Genomic DNA, 23,765 nt, shown 5'->3' on the forward strand with positions numbered 1-23,765 from the left:
CTGGCTGTAGTGTTTTCACTGCCGAGCTGATCGCCATCTTTCGTGCCCTAGAGTATATCCGCTCCTGCTCAGAAGTCCTTCGTTATCTGTAGTGACTCCCTGAGCAGTTTATGAGCTATCGACTGTTTCCCTCGCTCTCGTCTGGTGATGGCTATCCAGGAGTCCCTCCATACTCTTGCCCGTTGCGGCCGCTCTGTGGTCTTTGTGTAGACCCCGGGTCATGTAGGCATCCCGGGAAATGAACGTGTTGACACGCTGGTCAAACAGGCTGTCGATGTACCAGCCTTGCAGATTGGGCTTTCGGAGAGTGACCTCAGGTCAGTTTTGCGGCAGAAGGTACTTCGCACCTGGGGTGGAGAATGGCGCGCCCTGCCTTCACCCAACAAACTTCGGGCCATCAAGGAGGTTAACGGTGCGTGGCGCTCCACCTTGCGGGTTTCTCGCAAGGACTCTGTTGTCCTCTGCCGGCTGTGCATTGGCCACACCTGGATAACGCACAGCTATTTATTGCGCCGCGGTGACCCACCTTTATGTCGCTGAGGGTCAGCTTTAATTGTGGTCGACATCTTGTTGAACTGCCCGCTTTTAACTCCGCTCAGGCAGACGTTTGCGCTGCCTGATATGCTTCCTGCACTTTTATCAGATGACGTTGCGATGGCAGATTTAGTTTTGAGTTTTATTCGTGCAGGAGGTTTTTATCGCTTGATCTAAGTGTTTGCCCTTTTTTGTACTGAGTCTGGCCTTTGGCCTACGATTTTCGACTGAGGTTTTTAGTGCGTTTCTTGGTGGTTGGCTTTTCCTTTTTTGTTTCTATGGTCGGCCAACCACTGTCACACTCGTTGTGATTTCAATTCCTTTTGTCTGGTGTCTGTCTGTGTCTTTCTTGTCCTTTGTCGTCTCTTGTCATCTCCGTTGTTTTTTTTATTCCTTGTGGGGGTTTCAAGTTCATGGAAAAAGGGACCGATGGCTCTAGTAGTCTGGTCCCTTCAATCCCACCAACCAACCAACCAACCAGACTTTAAAGAGTGTCAAGCATAGGGGAGATGAAAACGCGGTCTTTTACCTTACCCCAGAGATAAAAGCCACAAGGTGTGAGGTCTGGAGACCTGGGAGGCCACCAGCGATGAAGTTCATCTCCTGCTCCTTCTCTTCCAATCCAACGTCCTGGAATGGTGTCATTCAGGTAATGTCAGGGATGCTTAGAGAAATGGAGCGGGGCAGCGTCTTCAATGAATATGAAGTCATCTGAATCATCAAATTGACATCAAGATAGGTTAGTTCTGTCACAGTTTTCTCCATGAAAAAGATAGGAACAGCGCCATTGCGACCGTGATTGGAGCCTCACCCCGGTCTATTCAAATTTTAAACTGTCATCTGTAAAGGAGCTTTGGAGTTATGGTGCTAACACCTGTAATTTGGAAGATATAAATGTTTGAAATCTGTTACTTTTCTTTCAATAGTCCTGTATTTGTACACATATTTCATCTGTATCTGTAGCGAATTTCGCCGCGAACTTTCATCTGAATTCTAAGGAAACTTGTAATTCTGCTGGTAACCGTTCGCTGTAGACAGTCCATCCCTTAGTGCAACTGGTTCAAGAAAGCTTCCACTTTCTTACTCTTGATGGAGCCACCGTGATGTTAATGTGGATTCCTGGTCACGTCGGTCCGACGGGGAACAAGGCTGGTGACGCTGCTGCCAAGGCTGAAGTTCTCGTACCTCGGCCCGCTAGTTCTTCCATTCCTTCCAGATAATCTCAGTCTGTCAGCAAGTGGTGTGACTTGGGCATCAGCATTGGTCTTCCCTTCATGGGAACAAGCTTCGGGGAATAAAACCTCTCCCAGCGGCTTGGCCGACCTCCTATTGGACCTCTCGCCGTGATATCATTTTAGCTAGATGGCGTATTGAGCACTGTCTTTTTTAGCCATCGCCATTTGTTAAGTGGTGATCCCCCACCACGTTGTGCTCATTCTCATCAGCCTTTGACGGCACGCCATTTCGTCACCGACTGCCCTTTTTTTAACCTTACATTCTAATGTATGTTTGCCGTCTGAGTTAAGGGCAGTTTTAACGAAGGACGCGTGGGCTGTCGACCGCGTTTTACTTCTTCTCCGTCGTAGCAATATGTCGAAGGATATTTAATCTTCAGTTCGGGACCTCCGTTGTCTCTACGGCGTATTTTGTGAACCTTTCTCCAAGAGGAAGTCCTTGTCCTTTGCTCTCTTTCCTTCCGTCGATTGCGCTTACAGTGTAGTCCCTTTTAACTACTTTTTCGTGTTAGTGTTCTAAGGTTATGACATGGCCGCGTATGACTTTGGTTGTTTTTGCGCCCTAAAACAAAAACAAAAAGCCAAAGTTTTACGGGAATCTCCCATATCCGTAAGGTTAATCAGGTTTCGACCAAGCAAACGCACCGCAGTGGCTGAGGTTCACAGTCACCACGCTGGTGGTACTGGTCCAGACCCTGCCCCTGTACTTTTTTCCTCAATTTCATCGTAAAGAACATCATTACAAAGTAAATCTATTGTAAAATTATTCAAAAATAGACGTTATCGCCGTAGTAATTTCATTAATAAATCAATAATTACAGTAAATTTTTTTCAAATGTGTATTCCGTTTGTTGCAGAATAGATAACAGAACTGTGTTACGCGCTATCGCTCGCTGTCTTAGAACCGAATTCCGGATGCTATTTGTCATAGACCCAACCGAAACTCAAATTCTTACAACACGGAGCACATCACCCAGTACATTTCATGAAAGCCACTGCGTTACAGGCATACAGATTTTACGGAAGTGTTACTGTAAAGCACAGCTCGTTTAAATTAAAAGTTATATTGTTCTTACTTCGTACAACGCTGATGATAACGACTCGTATTTGATCTTTCTTGTGAAAGCAGGAGCGCTAGTTTGATGCAGAATTAAAGAAGTGTTTTTATAGAATCTTCCCTCGAAGCGATGTATGGATTAATCTTTAGCAACTCTGGAGCATTTACAATTTCATTTGAAAATTTTAATCTGCCTGTAAAAATAAACAACACTGGTTTGACAAAGTGGAGTAGATGTGCGTGCTATAGTTTTTGAATAATTGTGCTTAACATATACAGGTTAATGATAACGTGTACCATGAAACTGATAAGAAGTACATGGGCAGGATTTGAACATGTGCCGCCAGTGTCGTAGCGGTGAACCTTAGTCGATGCGCTACGCTCGCTTCGTGGCACCCTATTAATTTTAGCGGCACAGGAGGTACACATAATTTTCTCGGAAATTAGGGGCCATCGCATAATAATCCGCAAGCCAGGTTCTCAAGACAGGTCCCTCTAAAATAGTGTTTCTCAACCTTTCTTGCTGTTAGACCACTACCCCTGCATGGAATCAGATATTATCTAATACCCCCTCCCCCTATACCACTCTCACCCCTCAACCGCTTCCCCCTGCCTTCATCAACATAAACGTATAACGTAACTTCAGAATGAAAAAGAATGATCTTTGAAAACCTTCGTTTATAAAATAACGAAAGGTAAATGATATTTATTGTGTAAGTGTGTGTGTGTGTGTGTGTGTGTGCGTGCGTGCGTGCGTGTGCGCGCACGCGCTCGCGCTTAATGGATGATGAGGCAATTTCTGGTGGATAGTGGGTGCTACCTACAATTCATTCACGAAAGCTAACTGGGGTTGGAACACTTGTGAGGAGTGACAGTTGTGAGGAGGGACAGTTGTGAGGAGACCCGGCCGAACAGGTAGCGGGCGGTCTACAGGGGACCAAACAGGTTGCGCGCCGCAGTTCAGTACTGCTGTGGATTTAGCGGAATATACCAACAATGAAGGTGTAAGTTATATCGGCGGTGCGTAAACGTGAACAAGAACTATAAAGAAAGACTAACTACCAGAAACAACTTAGTTTTAGGTGAAGGCAGCCATACGTGTATTCCGGACGTCGCGGTTAATGAAGTGCGAAAACACGTGGCAAACGCCAAAAGGCGTGCAAAAGAAACGGACACCAGTCTCTTCTGTTTACGCCGAAGAAGTAGGGCCGCTGTTCAGTCAAGGATACGACATCGTCACATCAGCGCCGTCACACAGGGGTGCAAAACGATCTCTGCAACGCATCAGGCAAAAAAAATAAATAAATAAATAAATAAATAAAATAAATAAAATAATAATAATAATAATAATATGGGATCTACAGAAGATCCGACCGATGCTGCAGGAATATTTCTGCAAGAACATCATTTGCTAATGAATGATGGGAGCAAATTTTTACTTGCAGATGACAACAGAGTACCAAATGATAGGATATTGGTGTTCGCCAGCGGAAGGGGAAAATCCTGTTTAACAGACTGCAATTCATTCTTTGTCGATGGAACGTTCAAAAGCTCCAGAAAGCAGTTTGGACAGTTATTTATTGTTCATGCCGATATTTCTAGTTCTGAGGAGGAAACAAACACAGTTCCAACCGTGTACGCCTTGCTACCCAATAAAAAGCGAGAAACGTACGATCGCTTTTTCACAGCTGTTAAGAGCAACGTACCTGGATGGAATCATATAGCTATCATGATGGATTTTGAAGCTGCAGTCATCCAATCAGTAACACATTTGTTTCCTGATGCAAACATTAATGGCTGCAACTATCGTTTCAACCAGTGCTTGTGGAGGCAAGTGCAGAATTGCGGCCTTGTTGCTGCCTACAAGGAAAACGAAGAAATTCGTTTTCACGTAAGATTGTGTTCCGCTCTGGCTCACATTCCACTGGACATGTTAGATGATGGATGGCTATGGATTCAGGAGAGCACGCCAGATAACGAAAAACTGCAGGATTTTTACGACTAATTTGTTGAACAATGGCTCGATAATGACGACATGCCAAGGGCTATATGGAACTGCGCAGGAAGGCGTCACGGCACCAACAATGTTTCAGGATGGAATCGGAGGATAAATACATTAATTGTTCATCCAAATTTTTACTTCTTAGTAAAAATTCTCAGAGAGGACACAGAATAGACTATCATGGGCACCAATTTGACCGACTAGTTTTAAATCTAGGTGGGAAAAGAAGAAAGAAGTCCGCAATTAAGACAGATGAGATAGTTTCTAAGGCCCTTACAAGATTCCAAGTTGACGGCAATGTAAAATCATTTCTTACTTTTGTGGCCTATGCACAGAAATTACAATGAAAAGGAAATGGCTGAAGCTACAGCAATACTTGTAAATATTGAAAAGGGGTTCAGTTCACGCCGATCACCCTATTGTAAAAATTGTAAATAAATAATCATCCTGTAAATATTGTAAATAAATATAATGGGGGACGAAGAGAGACTACCTCCTCGTGGTGTTCCCTAGACACGACACAAAGTCGTCTAAATGTCTTTTGCAAAATTGTAAAAGATTCACTAATGAATTATGAAAAGTCATAGCTTTTCTAACAGTCACAATCAGCATTTTTGTGTAGAGAATTTTAGAAACAATGTCTCTTTGAGTGGACGATGAATGCAGCTTGTTTCAATACATAAAATGCATTCCTTAACGGTAATTGCTAGCAGGACTCACATTAGACCTCAGTACACTTCCCTGCGTGGTACGGGAAAAATGAGGTTTATTTCGAAATAATTAAAGAAAAAAGTTTATACTGAGAACCAAATTTTTTAGTTGGCTCCTCTTAATATATGGTAAAAGGTTGCCACTCCTATCATACCAAATTTTGGGTGAGGGGTTGAAAGATGGAAAACATTTTCCGTTTCTATAGTTTCTGTCAAATGCATCGTTAAGTATGAGGTTGAGCGTAAATTATGCCCTATGTAAGATTAATCAGAACAAAAATTCCAATGAAAAAGGTCTTACGCATAACTGTGCTGCAACTAATGGTTGACATGATATCGTGGGGGCAAAATCAGCTCCGATTTCTAATCTGACTAAGGCCACTCTTCCTTGCCCAAAAAAATTCTGGAATAATGTAGCCTGGCTGCACTGAAGGAGTGTGAATGTCCCTCGGCAGTTGCCCGGGCCGGCATAAGCCGAGCGCTGTCACATCAAGCGGCAGCAGGTAGTGGCCGAGCAGGTAGTGGCGCAGCATTTTCGACACACCCTGTGCCGGTCCCTCAGTATCCCGGATTTCTCACAAGTGTCGCCACATTCGAGTTTCTCACAAGTGTCCACAACTCAGCTAACTATCCACAGTAACGGTAGACACTTGTTGCAAAACATGCTCTCTCTGCACTACTCGTCTCCCTAGCGGCATTTGTTCCACCCACACCACGCATCCCCATTTAAAATCCACCCAGTTAAAAAGTGGGCATTAAAACTGCTGTTTGTAAATCACTTGACTGCTGGACTCCTTACTTCTGAAGTGGCAGACCCCAAGACTCCAGGCTGTTAACTTTTTGGGTGTGACCACTCTAATAACAAAAATAATCATAATTCTGTGTACAGCACTACAGTGTTGTGCTGCCAATTAGTTCATATATCTGTTTCAAAGTAAGTAATGAAGCAATTTCTGGTCTATTGCAGGAACTATCTACAACTTGCAGAAGACATTTTCATGAGATGTATAGCGTTTGTTACGTATGTCTTACACTTACTTTCATAAATATACAGCTCAAACTACGTGTGTAATCGATAGTCTGTGTGAGGTGCATTGCGTGTCATGCATTAATGCTAGTAATTGAAGGAAACGTAATTACTGATAACTTATAAAATCAGTATTAAAGTGTTTCAAAAGTGTGATATTGAAATGATGTTTTAAAAGTAATTGAGTTTCATGACTGAAAGACAATCACAAACTTTGGTTCTTTTACCCCCTTAGAAAATGTCCTTTTACCCCTCAGGGGTTAATTACCCCAGGTTGGGAACCAGTGCTACGACATACACTATGTGATCAAAAGAATCCGGACACCTGGCTGAAAATGACTTAAAAGTTCGTCGCGCCCTCCATCGGTAATGCTGGAATTCAGTATGATGTTGGCCCATCCTTAGCCATGACAGCTTCCACTCTCCCAGCCATACGTTCAATCAGGTGCTGGAAGGTTTCTTGGGGAATGGCAGCTCATTCTTCATGGAGTGCTGCACTGAGGAGTGGTATCGATGTCAGTTGGTGAGGCCTGCCACAAAGTCGGCGTTTCAAAACATCCCAAAGGTGTTCTATAGGATTAAGGTCAGGACTCTGAGCAGGCCAGTCCATTACAGAGATGTTATTGTCGTGTCACCACTCCTCCACAGGATGTGCATTATGAACAGGTGCTCGATCGTGTTGAAAGATGCAATCGCCATTCCTGAATTGCTCTTCAACTGTGGGAAGCAAGAAAGTGCTTAAAACATCAATATAGGCCTGTGCTGTGATGGTGCCACGCAAGACAACAAGGGGTGCAAGCTCCCTCCATGAAAAACGCGACCGCACCGTAACACCATCGCCTCCGAACACTACTCTTGGCACTACACACGCTGGCACATGACGTTCGTCAGGCATTCGCCATGCCCACACCCTGACATCGGATCGCCACATTGTGTATCGCGATTCGTCACTCCACACAACCTTTTTCCACTGTTCAGTCGTCCTATGTTTACTCTCCTTACACCAAGCGACGCGCCGTTTGACATTTACCGGCGTGATGTCTGGCTTATGAGCAGCCGCTCGACCATGAAATCCAAGTATTCTCACCTCCAGCCTAACTGTCATAGTACTTGAGTGGATTCTGATGCAGTTTGGAATTCCTGTGTGATGGTCTGGATAGATGTCTACGTATTACACAGTACGACCGTCTTCAACTATCGGCGGTCTTTGTCAGTCAACAGACGAGGTCCGGTTTTGTGCTGTATGTGTCCCTTCACGTTTCCACTTCACTATCACATCGAAAACAGTAGACCTAGGGATGTTTAGGAGTGTGGAAATCTCGCGTACAGATGTATGACACAAGTGAGACCCAATCACCTGACCACGTCCAAAGTCCGTGAGTTCCGCGGAGCACCCTATTCTGCTCTCTCACGATGTCTAATGACTACTGTGGTCGCTGATATGGAATACCTGGCAGTAGGTGGCAGCACAATGCACTTAATTATTTTTGGGAGTGTCCGTATACTTTTGGTCACATAATGTAACCGAGATCAACAAAATCCGTGATTAACAGGTGTGATGGTCCCATTGTCAGCATAGAATACTGTAACTGAGGAATTAACAGTATCTTAAAAAAAAAAAGCTGTAATAGTTTATATTATACAGCACTTAAATGTGTCCTGGACAAAATGTTTACAAATACTTCTCAAAAGACAAACTCATGTCTCATAACAAGAAAAACAGAAAAAAGTACCGGTGCGCATTTCTTCGTGTAATTCTAAGATCGTCCACTAGAGTGAAAGACTGAGCAGGTACAGTGACGACATTCTCCCCAACAGTTGATGATGAATATGAAGTAATTTAAAGAAATCTGCGAGGCTGTCACCCCACAACAAATACAGCTGTGTAACTTAAGCGTGAATTCCTAAGTAATCATTTAGAAGTAGATGAGTTTAACGCCCATTGCCCATTGCAGCGGTCGCGCAGACGCCAGTTGCTGCTGGCCCGGGAGAAACGGCGCCGTCGCCGGCGGCGGCGACGACGACGGTGACGACGACAACGACGACGTACCTGGTGACGGACTCGTGGCGGCATGTGAAGAAGCTGGCCATCACGACGCCGGGCGCCGCCGTGGCCGGGGGCTGCGCTGCCGCGGGGGCGGCGGCCGGGGGCGGCGCGGGGGCGGACTCGTCGGCGCTGATGCTGACGCCGCCCAGCCGCGAGTCCAGCTCGGAGTCCGTCTTCACGGACCCGCTCACTCCGCAGGGCTTTGCCGAGACGTACAGCGCACAGGTGGGTCACCCTCTGCTGTCCCGGTGGCAAACCTCCGACTAAAGGCGGTATTCCATACTAGTAAGCAGAGTTGTAAAACTATCGGTGGCTACCCTAGACTATCATACACAGATGAACCAAAACCTTGTGACAACCTGTTCAATAGTGCGTTTTTCCACTTTTCAAACAGAATAAATCAGAGTTTCTGCTTGACATGGATTCTGAGACGCCCGCTGAACCCGACGCGCAGAATAGGTGATTAGGATTATAGAAAGGGCCAAATAACGTGTCGGTCAGTTTCACTTCAAAATTTTAATTTATTGTAAAGAACTGGAAGCGAGGTGTAGCAAAGCTAATGCAGCGAACGCTCAGCTACGATCTACTCTCTTCTGCAAGAAGGAAGTCAGTACCAAGACTAAGTTATCTGTGCACCATTCAATCTTTCGACCAACTTTGTTGTATGGGAGCGAAAGCTGGGTGGATTCAGGTTACCTTATCAATAAGGTTGAGGTTACGGATACGAAAGCAGCTAGGATGATTGCAGGTACTAGTAGATGGGAACAATGGCAGGAGGGTGTCCACAATGAGGAAATCAAAGAAAAACTGGGAATGAACTCTATAGATGTAGCAGTCAGGGCGAACAGACTTAGATGGTGGGGTCATGTTAGACGCATGGGAGAAGCAAGGTTACCCAAGAGACTCATGGATTCAGCAGTAGAGGGTAGGAGGAGTCGGGGTAGACCAAGGAGAAGGTACCTGGATTCGGTTAAGAATGATTTTGAAGTAATAGGCTTAACATCAGAATAGGCACCAATGTTAGTGTTGTGACTTGGCAAGACAGCCAAGCCACTAGGAGATAGCCGAAAGGCACGCGTTTAAGCTCACGCAGGCTGGCGTGAGGTCTGGAACAGTTAAAGGAGTTGAGTCTAGCTTCTGGAATACTTAACTTTAATCCATAATTGGTGAACATCGGTCTGACGGTACATGCATCACAAGATAAATATCAAATGCTAGGTCGTAGCAAATGACGTAGCTGAAGGCTATGCTAACTATCGTCTCGGCAAATGAGAGCGTAATTTGTCAGTGAACCATCGCTAGCAAAGTCGGCTGTACAACTGGGGCGAGTGCTAGGAAGTCTCTCTAGACCTGCCGTGTGGCGGCGCTCGGTCTGCAATCACTGATAGTGGCGACACGCGGGTCCGACGTATACTAGCGGACCGCGGCCGATTTAAAGGCTACCACCTAGCAAGTGTGGTGTCTGGCGGTGACACCACAGTTAGCACTGAATAGGGGATCATGGAGGGATTTTATAAGGAGGACTATGCTCCAGACTGAACGCTGAAAGGGATAATCACTCTTAAATGATGATGATGATGATGTAATTTAACAACACCTTGAAACCAAAACGGCACATAGCCGAACCTTTACAACTACGAGTTTCCAAATCCAATTCTTTCACAGCTGACGGACTCCAAACAAGATAAATTTCAAGTGACTGAAGACATGCAGTTAAAATTGCAAATAAAATAATTAAAATACATTTATATATGTATCACAGCTAGGCGGAAAGCCTCAAGGCAAAAGTTGATAGAACAATAAGGTAGAAGGCCGCAATGTTTTCGCTTAAGGGAAAATTTTGAGAATAAGGCGTTAAGCGACTGAAGGACCACAGTTGATTTTCCAAAAATACCTTAACCTTATTAAGTTTTCAATGGCCGAACGCACACTAAATGAAAAAGTATCGCAACGACAATAACTAAATTTAAGAATAAGGTTTTAAGTGGCCGAAGGGCCACAGTTGATCACATAAATTGATTTACATGAAACACAATAAAAAATCTTTTCTTTTAAAACATTGGCTATAATAGATTACCAACAGACCATTAAACACCCACGAAAAGGACAGTATAGACAACGGCACTCGGACGCCTTCAAGGGGGGGGGGGGTGCCCTCGAAACATTAACGTTCACTTAGATGATGAGATAGGTGGTGGGTCCAACTACACTTGATCCATAGGTAACTCAACCAAGAGGCAGTCATGGAACGACGGACCAAACTACTTCCTAGCCACCAATCGGTATGTAAAAACTCAAAGACCAACTGTTACGGACGTAATTATCCACAATGAAATATGTATTAAGCTGTCAAAACTACACATCATATTGGACAGCGACAAGCACAAGCGGACCCAGCCGACTGCACCGGACGGAGATATCCTCCCTGGTCTGCACCAACCGACCGACTCACAGCCAGTACGCCGACAACATTTAAAACAAGTTGCCAGTGGAAATGACACCAACTACACACACAGTTTGACAAACACTTGCACGAAGACTTGAACGCCACTCAGCAGTGGCTGCGCAGCCACGGAGACAAATCGGGAGTCGATAAACACGCACAGCCAACCCACAAGCGATCAGCGAGCCAATTCACGTCGTCCAGTAGGACGACCGACCGACGATCCACGAAGACCGTCCCCGGCTCAAGTGATGTATGGCGGCAACGGTCGGGCGAGCCATGGGTATCCAGGCCTCATTGCTGCTCCAGCCTGACTGAACAAGTGCCGTGTTCCAACTCCACGACTAGCAGATCCGAACTGCCCTTCTGGCACGTTCCAACTGACTCCACTACAGACGACAACCGGGAAGTAATAGCAGTGCAGCAAAGATAACGCGTGACGGCTATATAGATACGCGCTGCTGCTGCTGCAGCTGACGGGCAGACAAGCAGCAACTCAGTGGCAAGAGAAATTGAAACCAACATAATGAGGTGTCAACACGAAAAAACAGGATGTTAAGTAAGAGATGGCACGAGCGCGAGCCACGCACGGCTCAGATTCTAAAAGCCTTTTACAGGATCTCAGAAGTGTGTGGCACCAGATGTCAACCCACAGGTCAAGCAATTCCCGCAAATTGCGGGATGGTGGTTTACGGGCTCGCAGCTGGCGCCCGATATGTGTTCCGGTGGGTGCAGATCATTCACGTTTGCTGACCAAGACATCAATCTCCGTTAACTGTAATGTCCCACAAACCACTGTAGCACGATTCTGATCTTGGAACATGGACAGTTACCTTGCTGGCAGATGTTACCGCTGTAGGGGCAGACTTCAAGTATGAAGCGATGCAGGTGGTCCGCAATAATGTTCACGTAGTTCACTGCCTTCGATTACCACAACAGATCCCATGGAAGCCCAGCTCGATGTACCCTGTAGCATAATTCTGCCGTCAACGGACTGCATCTGCGGCGCAGTGCGTGTTTCGTGCAGCCATTCACCTGGATGATGGCGTGTGAGGATCCAGACGTCGACCTGGTGTAACAAGAAATGCGATTCATTCGACCCGTTTCTGTTGATCCACGATGAAAACTCAGTGATGTAGTGCCCACTGCAATCGTAACTGACGATGTGGTTGGGTCAGCACAGGAACACGTCGGGTACGTGTGATGTGGAGCTCCATGTTCGACAACGGCATTTGAACGGTTTGCTCCGGAGCAATTGTGCCTGCATCTGCATTGTATTCTGTCGTCAGATCTGCCACAGATCACTCCTGCGTTACACAGTGGAGAGTTCTCCGATCTCTACGTTTTACGATGAAACGTAGTGGTCCAGTGCCATATGGCCTATTCGTTATTTCACCATCCTTCAACCACTTTCCATAGGTACGCCAAGAGGCGACCAGTTCCTCAGTTTCAGAGATTCTCGTTTTCAGTCGCAGAGCGCCACGACAATTCGCCCCTTGTCGGAACCGCTTCTATCTGTGGATTTCCGTATTTGCTGCTCGTATCTTCTCTATAATGACTCCCCATTCGTCTCTCTTGAGCTTACAGGCTTTCCTTACTATGTGTCAGCCTCGATAGCTGAGTGGAGATCGCATTAACAACTGGAGGTCGACCAGGGAGAAAACTGCTCAAATAACAAGAACTTCAGCAAACAGTGTACCGACTAACATTTTCTTCAGACCAGAAGAAAGTTACTACCCTCAGGCAAAAAATAACACAGTGATTTGGTTAATTGGCAAATATACAAGTTATGTTTTCAACAATATTGGGAGCGATGAACATATTGAATACAAGATGTTGTAACCTTCCCGCAGAAAATGAAAGATAATACTCAAATGCGAATGGACATTCAGCTAAGTGTAAGCTCCCCAGAGAAATTTTGAAACACAAAGACAATTAAATGAAAATTAGCAATCTGACCCAGGTATAAGCTCCCCACAAAAATGCAAGTCAATTCAATGATAATAAAAATCTCAGTGACAATAGAAACGCAAATAGACGGAAATATCAGTCTTTGGCCCTGTGCGAAATCAGAATTAATTTCTTACCTCAGTATAACTGCATGTCAAAGTTCTGCTCTTATTGTTGGTCACGGCTTGGAGGAAATGCATCGCAATAATAATTTTTTTTTGAATTTAACTGAAAATTTTCTTTAAGGAAATGCAAGGGAATCAAATGATTTTTTTTTTGTAAAAAATTGCTTTGAAATCAAAATTATTATTGGGGCGATTATTGCACAAATTAGTTACAGTTAATTTACATCGTTAGCTGAGCGTAATGCTGCTTAATAATATACCTCGTCCTGAATCATGACCAGAGTGCGATGTCGACGCCCGCCGACTGCTCACACACAACTAAACTGTCTCGCATCTAGACCGCGACTGCGTCATCTCCGACGCGCTACTCGCAACTGCACTGGGCTACCACTACTGACAGACTGCTCTTCGCTACTACTACCGACAGACTCCTGTTCGCTACTGAACTCTCTCTAAAAGCTAACTCGCGACTGCCGCGCTACTGCCTCGCTGACTCTGGTCAAAGATCATGCCTCACCATCGCCGCCACACAACACACGTGTTTCATAACCCTCCACTGGGGGGCAAAAAATTTGGCAGCGATGGTGAGTCATTTGGACTTGCCATCGTAACAATTTTTTTTTAACCAATTAACTTTACAATTACAGCATATATGAAGGAAATATGGTGCACATGCATCAAGTACAAAACATATTAAATAATGACAAAATGTGAGTACAAAACATATTAGCAAATCAGAAATGTATATACAAATTATTTGATAGATAACAAAGTGCACACGCACTGTAAGATTCTGTAGCATTTTCAGAAAATAAATAGAATGGCAAAAAATCATCAAAGCACAAAAGGTATATAAAATATAGATGACAAGAGTGCACATATACTGCACTTCAGAACAAATCGAAAAAAATGTCTTTAGCATTTACACAACAAATAAACATAATGGCAAAAAATCATGTCGACAAGAGACATAAGTGTTCTTGCACTGGAGTTCAACAAATCGAAAAGAAATGTATAGGCCATGAACATAAATGATGTTAGCTAAAACGATTTTCACTATTAGGATAGGAAAGGAAAGGATTGCATCATGGTTGTAGCACTTTAATTTGCACACAGATGCACTGAAAGTCCATATCTTTCCACAGAATCACAACACCAAGTGATACAATCTGCAGTTCCGTTCCCAGAAGTATTTATCAGCGTATCAAGACACTGAAACGTCGTAGTAATACTCCATGCTATCATTTGGCAGTATGCCAGGTACACCAAACAGTGGGACCATAATAACGTCTTCATCGCTTACGGTGGTGGACAGCATGTCGTGTCAACACCACGCTCTTAAGAGGCACACCAACGTAGAATTAGTGCAAAAACCAAATATAGTGCTCCATGATAATGAGGATGGAAAAGACAATGGATGTTACAATAATTTCAGGTAGTTAGGTCAGAAGGTGAAGGACATTAACTAACACACAAGTCTTGATTAGTGATTACATAAGTAGTTTGCGGCATCCATAGTCTAGTTATTGAACATTTCTGTACCATGTATTTTAGTATTACAGAATAATGTTCATAAAATTAAATTATTGCCATCATGGGTAGTCGTATTACAATAAACAGCGGCAGTCTTGGGCCAGTTACAAACCATATTACAGAATAATGTTCATAAAATTAAATTATTGCCATCATGGGTAGTCGTATTACAATAAACAGCGGCAATCTTTGTCCAGTTACAAACCATGTTTAGTATGACAGAATAATGTTCATCAGAAGTCTTAATTACATTAATTATTGGCACTCAGTGGCCATTTACTAAGATCATTATTGAAAACAAGAGCTAATTAATGGCATAATTAATAACATAATTTATATAGTTACATTAATTATTGGCACTCAGTGGCCAGCAAGTATTGAATAGTATAAAACATTGTTCATCATTCAGTATTATTCAGATCATTAAGAAATCATTATAAAAAATCAGTTAATTACAATCATAGCATTAATAATCATGGGCATTATAAGTAGTCTCATTACAATAAACAGTGGCAGTTATTAGCCAGTTACAAAATTACAATCATAGCATTAATAATCATGGGCATTATAAGTAGTCTCATTACAATAAACAGTGGCAATTATTAGCCAGTTACAAAATTACAATCATAGCATTAATAATCATGGGCATTATAAGTAGTCTCATTACAATAAACGGTGGCAATTATTAGCCAGTTACAAAATTACAATCATAGCATTAATAATCATGGGCATTATAAGTAGTCTCATTACAATAAACAGTGGCAATTATTAGCCAGTTACAAAGCATTATGTTTTATATATATATATATATATATATATATATTTTTTTTTTGTATCATTAAGAAGTCATTATTCAAGTGACATACTATTCAGAGCTGATCAGTATTATTCAGAATTTTCTGAAACTGGTATCATTATTTCGGACTGGTAATAAAGTGCTAGCAATGCATTGCTTTGGGTAATTATAAGGGAAAGCAAGAAGAAAAAAAGAAAAAAAAATTGCTTCTAGGTTGTTCCTGTAAATGAAAAATGTGTAACGTCATTCGTCATGAGTCAGCTGTAGCAAGGTTGTGACACAAGGCAGTATATGTGATCACATTTATAAATTATAGACGCAAATGGGTAAAAAATAAAATGCAAGTACTAGTATAGGCTTAATAAGTAGCAAGTTTAGTAAGTATCATGAAAAGCTTCTCCTGGAAAAAATACAAAATGGATTATTGAGCTGAAAGAAGAAACGCAGACTATGCTGAAAAGTAGTGAACTTCGAATTAACAGGTAGTGAAATGTGTATAAAAATGTGTTCCATAGCTGTCCTTTCCAAAACCTTCAGTCATCCTACTACGCAATATAACACCTGCTGTCAAAGCAAACTGCAACAAATACTTAAATAACTACATAGCATAAATACATAAACTTCAACGTCATCCTCATCTGTAAAGAAAAAAAAACTTCATTATCCATATTATCATAACTTCATTATCGTCATCACCTGTAAAGAAAAACTTCATTATCCATATTAGTATATTCTTCATCATTATTCATCATCAGCATTCATTATCATCTGCAAAAATCACTTCATTATTCATCACACAACTATTCCTTATCTCTGGCATATTTCATCACTTAAAACTAAGATGTGTAGTTCTGTCTGACAGCTTGCATCAATCGCCTTGTATTCTGAAAGAAAAGATTAGTTAAGACTGCTATTCTGCGATGTGTATAGTATATTCTTGTTAATGCTTGTTAATTCTGATCCATTTACTCGTCCTCATAAGGTTTTGTATTTTCTTTCATCTATTCCGTAAGTGAAATTCCCATTCTGTTTAATTTATTTCCTTTACGCATCATTTCTTTCTGAAACTGATGAACAAAGATTAATGTCTTGTATTTAAATCATATACCCATTAGATAATGACTGGTTAATGGTGACACAATTAAGCATACAGCATAACATGACAGAAAACGTAATATGTCAAAAGCATAGACAGTGTTCAAAGGCAAAAAGTGTTCAAAACATGAAAACAATCGTACATACATAAGAAAGACAAAATGTGACATTCGTTGTGTTCAGCTTGTATGTAGTGTAGTTAATAGAGGCGATAATTAAAGACTTTAATGGAGAGAGAATTTGATAAAATTAATGCGTCACTACAGAGAATTGCATAATTATTCATAAAATGCGTAAGTTCATCTGGAAAATATCCACGGTCTAGTGTGTAACGACAAGAAGAGCGACCTGCTAACCTTACCTTGCCGGGCACTTGCCAAGAAAAAATACGATAATCATCAATAAGGAGTCATGTGAATATAATTGCAGAAATGTTCATAAAAATTAGCAAATAGCACTACGGCGTGATAAATCATAAAGTATGTTCACTCAATAAAGGGTTTTATGTTTGACCAATGGTGGTTGCCTTTCGATTTCCTGGTTCTCAGAGTTTCGACGTGTACAACATTGGGGTGAGGAATGCTGCGAATCCGATATGGACCTGCGTACAGAAGTTCAAATTTACTGCACTTACCTTTTAATTTGCTGGATAAATAGTGTGTACGTACTAATATCTTCTGTCCAACGTGAAAGTCTCGGCGTCTACAAACCTGTTTTTGCTGTCTTCTCCGGCGCTCTGCGGCACGTTTGATGTTGTTCTGCGCAATGTCAATTATTTCGTGGTGTCGTAATCGACGAGATGTAGGAAATGTTACTAATTCTTTAATTTTGTTTGGTGGTTCAACGTTTTTCAGTATTACAGACGGAGATAGCATAGTGGATTCATTTGGAATGGAATTAATTACATCTTGGAATGAGTGTATGTGTGTGTCCCAATTAACATGTCTTTTGTGGCAGTATATTCTACACAGTTTACCAATTTCTTTCATTAATCGTTCACAAGGGTTCGAAGAAGCGTGGTACTTGGATATATAAATCGGAGAAATGTTTCTAGTTCGTAACATGCGTGTCCATATAGCAGAACGAAATTGTGGTCCATTGTCAGAAATTACTTTCATCACATGCCCTACATGAAATAGAAAATGTTTTACAAATGCTTTCGAAACAGTTTCAGCAGTAGCTTTGCGTAACGGAGTGAAAGTAACAAATTTTGAAGTGAGTTCAACAGCGACAAAGATGTAGCAAAAACCTCTATTAGTTCTCGGAATTGGACCAAAAATGTCTACTGCGGTCATATGTCTTAATTTAACAGGTATAATGGGATATAATGGAGGAATGTGTGAAGTTGTGTCAGACTTAGCTTTCTGGCAAATTTTACATGACGCTAAAACTCGTCGTATACGTTTTTCCATGTTTGTAAAATAACAGTTCTGTCTCAGTATAAGAAAACATTTTCTGGCTCCGTAATGTGCGTAGCTTAAATGCGTGTACCAGATTAATTTGTTAACCAGTTCGTCAGGAATGCATAATAACCAATTGTTGCTGTCAGGATGAGAGCGGCGAAACAGAATGTCATTGCGTACAGTGTAGTGGTTCCTAATCGTAACATTATTCTTATCTTGCCAAAGGTGTTTAATTTCTTTCCACACATTGTCTTTACGTTGCTCTTGTGCTATGTCCTGTAATGACGATGAAATAAAATTTTCAAATGCAACTTGCTGAATGTACATGACACTGAAATTTGCTTTGCAGAAGTTGGTTGCTACGTCTTGCTGATTGTTGCTGAGAGAACGCGATAGTGCATCTGCTATTACATTTTGTGTGCCGGGAATGTGAACTATTGGAACTATTGTAAAATCCAATTCCTGTAAATAAAGTTTCCATCTACTTAACCTGTCGTGAGTGAATTTAGCCGAAAGTAGAAATTGTATAGCTCTATGATCCGTGTAAACGGTCGTGTGTCTGCCATAAAGAAAGTGCCAAAATCTCGTAAAAGCCCATACAACACATAACGTTTCCAATTCTGTGACGGAATAATTTCGTTCAGCAGGTGACAAAATGCGGCTTGCAAATGCGATGTTTTTAATTACTGTTGAACCATCTTCTTCAATTTCCTGGAAAATATGTACGCCTAAAGCTGTGTTGGTACTGTCGGTGGCAATAGAAAAATTTCGAGTAAGATCTGGGTGCGATAAAAGTGGTGCATTCAACAAAGCATATTTCAAATAACATTCTCGTGAACAAAATTCTGCGTGTCAATAAGTATTGCTTACGTTACTGGAATAGGCTACCTGTACTGTGTCTGGTCAAATTCTGTCGTACGTGCTGTTATTTACGGGACGATGCTGTGGTATTTTGACTATTTAAACTGCTCTGTTATTTCTTACTGACATGTTACGCCATAGATGACACCTATTGTCTGTTTCATTCATGATTATATGTTGTTGCTGACATTCTTGCTGCTGAAAAGATCGACTGTAATGAAATGTACGCTGAAAATTGTGCTCGTTAATTTTACGTCTGTCATAATAGTCACTTCTATACGGCGCATTGCGATACGAGTCGAAATAGTGTGTTTTCTGTACGTAGTTATTTCTCTGCTGTGCGTTACTATTTATTGTAGCTGGGACTATACATGCACGCGGCGAAACATTAAAGCTTGTACATTACATTGTTGGTCAGGAATGCTAAGCGGCTGACTTTCATGCCGTTGTGGTGAAAAACGTCTATTGTTACCAAAAAATGCGTTTGCTGTTAATTTTACACATACTGATGATTACGATTTTTATCTGTTATCAAAATTCTCGTGGTTCTCATTTTTGGAGTGCCTAATGAAAATTGTCACATTCGGTAAAATTTTGTCTTATCGGGTTCTCATTACTCATTTTTCTTAATTCTAGGAAGAGCAATAGTTAAAGAGCTGTTTTGATAGATATAAAGGATAGTAGAAGAGAAGGCAGCAGTGCAGAAAACTAAAGATGAAACAGCACTACTACAGCTCGGGGCCCTATGCTCGCTACGGCACATATTCATTAAAGCGTAATGAATCCCCTGAGGTCTATTACGCACTGCAAATAAATTTTAGTTTTTGCGTTGCAGGCAATGGTGGTAAAATTTCAAACACAAATTGCTGTATTCTTGCTAATTCCAATTTCTGCATTATAGGCAATACTGATGAAAGTACAATAGCAAATTGTCGTGACAGGTTCAAAGCTCGTTTCTGCATTACAGGTAATAATGGTGAAAGTACAAAAATAAATCGACGTAACCAGTTCAAATCGTGTACCTGTGCTCTGTCATTATTAAGTTCCTTAAATTTTCTTACGGATAAAAATTGCTCGTAATCTACGTTCTCGTCACTGAATTTGAGAACACGTTCAGGTTTGTGTGAGAATCTGTTTGTCTGTGTCATTTCGTACTTCAAGTTGCGTAGCTTTTCAGATTTTAAATCGCGTGGCTTTCCGGATTTTAATTCGCGTAGTCTCTGTAAACTCCTCAAATTATACGCACTGCGTGAGTCTGACAATTGTTCGAAAAGTGGCATCTGCTGTGATGTGTTATTAACTGAAATGTTTTTCATCTCTGTTACTTCTTGTTGTAAACTTGACAGTTTTCGACGCAATGTGTTATTAGATGAATCTATCTCATTAATAGTCTGCTGTAGATTTTGAAATTCCGGTGTTTGATTATATGAAACCGGTGAAGCATCGTCTGATTTATTGTCATTAGTACTTTCGATGACATCAATACGACTGGCCAATTCATCACATTTTTCAGTCAGTATTTTTACCTGATCATCGGTTTTAGTGTCAGTGGCATTAATCTGGTTTTGCAATTTACGTGTAGTTTCGTTCAGTTTTCTAACGTCAGCTTTGACGACATCGGAATCCTGTGTTAGTTCTAATTGTTCGAGTCTCTCGGTCACTGTTTGAATATCTATTGTGTGTGTATCTGTTTTTGATTTAAGATCCGAAATTTCGTCACGTAATTCTGTGTTCGACTGTTTGAATGTATTAATTTCGTCGGACACTGTGGCAATATTATTGTCTACATATGTTTTTGCCTTCGCAAACATTTTACGTTTGTCTTCCTGTCTCTGAGCAGTGATTGTTTCCATTACTTGACGTTTTACTTTATTTTGATCATCAATAAATTTGCGGAAACGCGTATCACTGTTTTGTATGTGAAGACTAAGACGTTCGTTAATTTGAGTATTCTGTTGTTCGAATTTCGCGTCAATCTTTTCATCCATTGTGCGCGAAAGTTCTGCTGTCATTGCTTTAAATTCGTCCCGTAATTGTGTAGCTTTTTCAGAGCATTGTTTAGCGACTCCGCTAATTTCGTCTCTGAGTGTTTCTGTTGTAGCTGTTTGCATTTCCCTTAATTCTTGCGCAACAGATCTAATTTCTTCGCTACTTTTTCTTGAGCACGCCTCAATTTCTTCGCGCAACTGTTCCTTAGTATCATGACATTGTGCAGCAACAGCTCTAATCTGTTCACTAAGCTGTCTGGAATTGTTGTCTAATTTTTCATTTAACTGTTTGGAATTGTTGTCTAATTTTTCATTTAACTGTTCGTTCTGTTGTTTGGACTCTTCCTTATTTTGTAGCAATATTGCCATAATTTGACCCAATGTAACATTATCTACTCCATTCACTGTGCTGTTTAATGGTGGATCTGGAATTGTCGCATTTTGTGTGACCATTTGGTCATTCCGTAATTTACAGAAAGGTTTATCAGTCAGATGTACATTGTCAGACACTATTTCGGAATTAAATAAATCCGTCGTACTTTGTGTATCCTGTTCATTTTCATTAGACAAATTTGTGTGTTCGTCACGTGAATTTAGTAAACCGGTTGTGTTAGGCTCGGCAGCGCTCATTACAATAGAGCGTCCCGCGTCATCGATTGTCGTCAAATCAACAGAGGACATAACCGAGTTCGTTTGTTCATCATTAAGACAAAAATCATCATTAGTGGTTGGAACGCATTGATTGTCAGTGAACGCAGGATTGTCATCATTACACTGCGTGTCACTAGTACTATTGGTCACGTTGTTTAAGTCGGTAATTTCGTTCATAATGCCTCGCGATACACTATTCACTGTCTTTCGCGGCATTTTCACAATAGACACAAATATTCACAAAAGAAATAAGCACAATGCAAAAGCAACACACAAATACAACAGAGCAACGAATTGCCGATGATCTGAGGAAAGAAAGTCACAAGATTAGTAAAAGCGTTGCGCCAAATTCTAATTATATTTAAGCAATAAGAGCAGATATCTGACTGTTTTTCAAAAGAATCTCAACGAAATACGATCCTGGACCGGGTGTCTCCAAGTGTAGCCTCCCCGCAGAAAATGTAAGATAATACTCAAATGCGAATGGACATTCAGCTAAGTGTAAGCTCCCCAGAGAAATTTTGAAACACAAAGACAATTAAATGAAAATTAGCAATCTGACCCAGGTATAAGCTCCCCACAAAAATGCAAGTCAATTCAATGATAATAAAAATCTCAGTGACAATGGAAACGCAAATAGACGGAAATATCAGTCTTTGGCCCTGTGCGAAATCAGAATTAATTTCTTACCTCAGTATAACTGCATGTCAAAGTTCTGCTCTTATTGTTGGTCGCGGCTTGGAGGAAATGCATCGCAATAATAATTTTTTTTTGAATTTAACTGAAAATTTTCTTTAAGGAAATGCAAGGGAATCAAATGATTTTTTTTTTTGTAAAAAATTGCTTTGAAATCAAAATTATTATTGGGGCGATTATTGCACAAATTAGTTACAGTTAATTTACATCGTTAGCTGAGCGCAATGCTGCTTAATAATATACCTCGTCCTGAATCATGACCAGAGTGCGATGTCGACGCCCGCCGACTCCTCACACACAACTAAACTGTCTCGCATCTAGACCGCGACTGCGTCATCTCCGACGCGCTACTCGCAACTGCACTGGGCTACCACTACTGACAGACTGCTCTTCGCTACTACTACCGACAGACTCCTGTTCGCTACTGAACTCTCTCTAAAAGCTAACTCGCGACTGCCGCGCTACTGCCTCGCTGACTCTGGTCAAAGATCATGCCTCACCATCGCCGCCACACAACACATGTGTTTCAATGTATATGGAAAATGAATTCGAGAAAATACTTGAATATCAGAATCACAATAAGAAATACGGTAACATGTTCCGAATTGTTCAAATGGCTCAAATGGCTCTGAGCACTATGGGACTTAACATCTGAGGTCATCAGTCCCCTATAACTTAGAACTACTTAAACCTAACTGACCTAAGGACATTACACACATCCATGCCCGAGGCAGGATTCGAACCTGCGACCGTTGCGGTCGCGCGGTTCCAAACTGTAGCGCCTAGAACCGCTCGGCCACTTCGGCCGGCGCTCCGAATTGTCTTCAACAGAATGGGTATAGGTTAGGAACTGGATCCCTAGTAGAGAGGGAATGGGTTGGGTCACGTTCCCGACCCGAACCTCACCTGCAAGTCACACCTGAAAAACAAATCAGTAGTACAGCAGATACAAGAATATGACGGCAAACAACTGGTGTCTGTTATAGAGGAAGACCTTGAAGGATGCGTTTAGAAGGCTGGAACTGACAAAAATAACAAGGCAGTGAAGGACTTTGCGATGTCGCTGTTCGGGACTGCTCTTCTGTCCACGTAATTTACCCTGGAAGGAACACACGTCAAGGATTTACTGGATGATTAATTTGGGTCTGGGAAATGATGATGAGGAACCTCAGGCTGCAGAAGAAGAAAATGTGCATGATGAACTGTCACCAGTTGAAGGTGACAGTGAAGGTGCTAAATTGTGCTACTCCTAAAGACTAAATATGATTCATCATTTTTTGAATGCTGTAAATTATGACTGCAATTATCTGTCACCTTATTTATGTCATTTCATTGTAGCCATTTTTGGTACTGTTTTTGTGGAATTAAAAAAAAGTGGTCAGCGCGGCAGGATTCCATGCGGAGGGGGCCGGGTTCGATTCCCGGCTGGGTCGGAGATTTTTTCCGCTCAGGGACTGGGTGTTGTGATGTCTTCATCATCATCATCTCATCCCCATCAACACGCAAGTCGCCGATGGCGTCAACTATAAAGACTTGCACCAGGCGACCAGTGTACCCGGCGGGAAGCCCTCGCCACACGACATTCATTTCATTTTTCCTTACTGCGTCACTT

The 23,765-nt window shown here is 41.8% G+C and overlaps 1 protein-coding gene across 1 annotated transcript in view; it reads left to right on the forward strand.

Annotated features, from left to right (window-relative positions):
• LOC126195679 (formin-2-like) overlaps positions 1-23,765 on the forward strand; it is a 380,372-nt gene that overhangs the window by 75,964 nt on the left and 280,643 nt on the right. The window contains exon 3 of the mRNA XM_049934306.1: positions 8,521-8,837. Within this exon, the coding sequence (XP_049790263.1) occupies positions 8,521-8,837 (317 nt within the window). The remainder of the gene's footprint in view (positions 1-8,520; positions 8,838-23,765) is intronic.

Source organism: Schistocerca nitens, chromosome 7 (assembly GCF_023898315.1).
Source record: "Schistocerca nitens isolate TAMUIC-IGC-003100 chromosome 7, iqSchNite1.1, whole genome shotgun sequence".
Lineage (NCBI taxonomy): Eukaryota > Metazoa > Arthropoda > Insecta > Orthoptera > Acrididae > Schistocerca > Schistocerca nitens.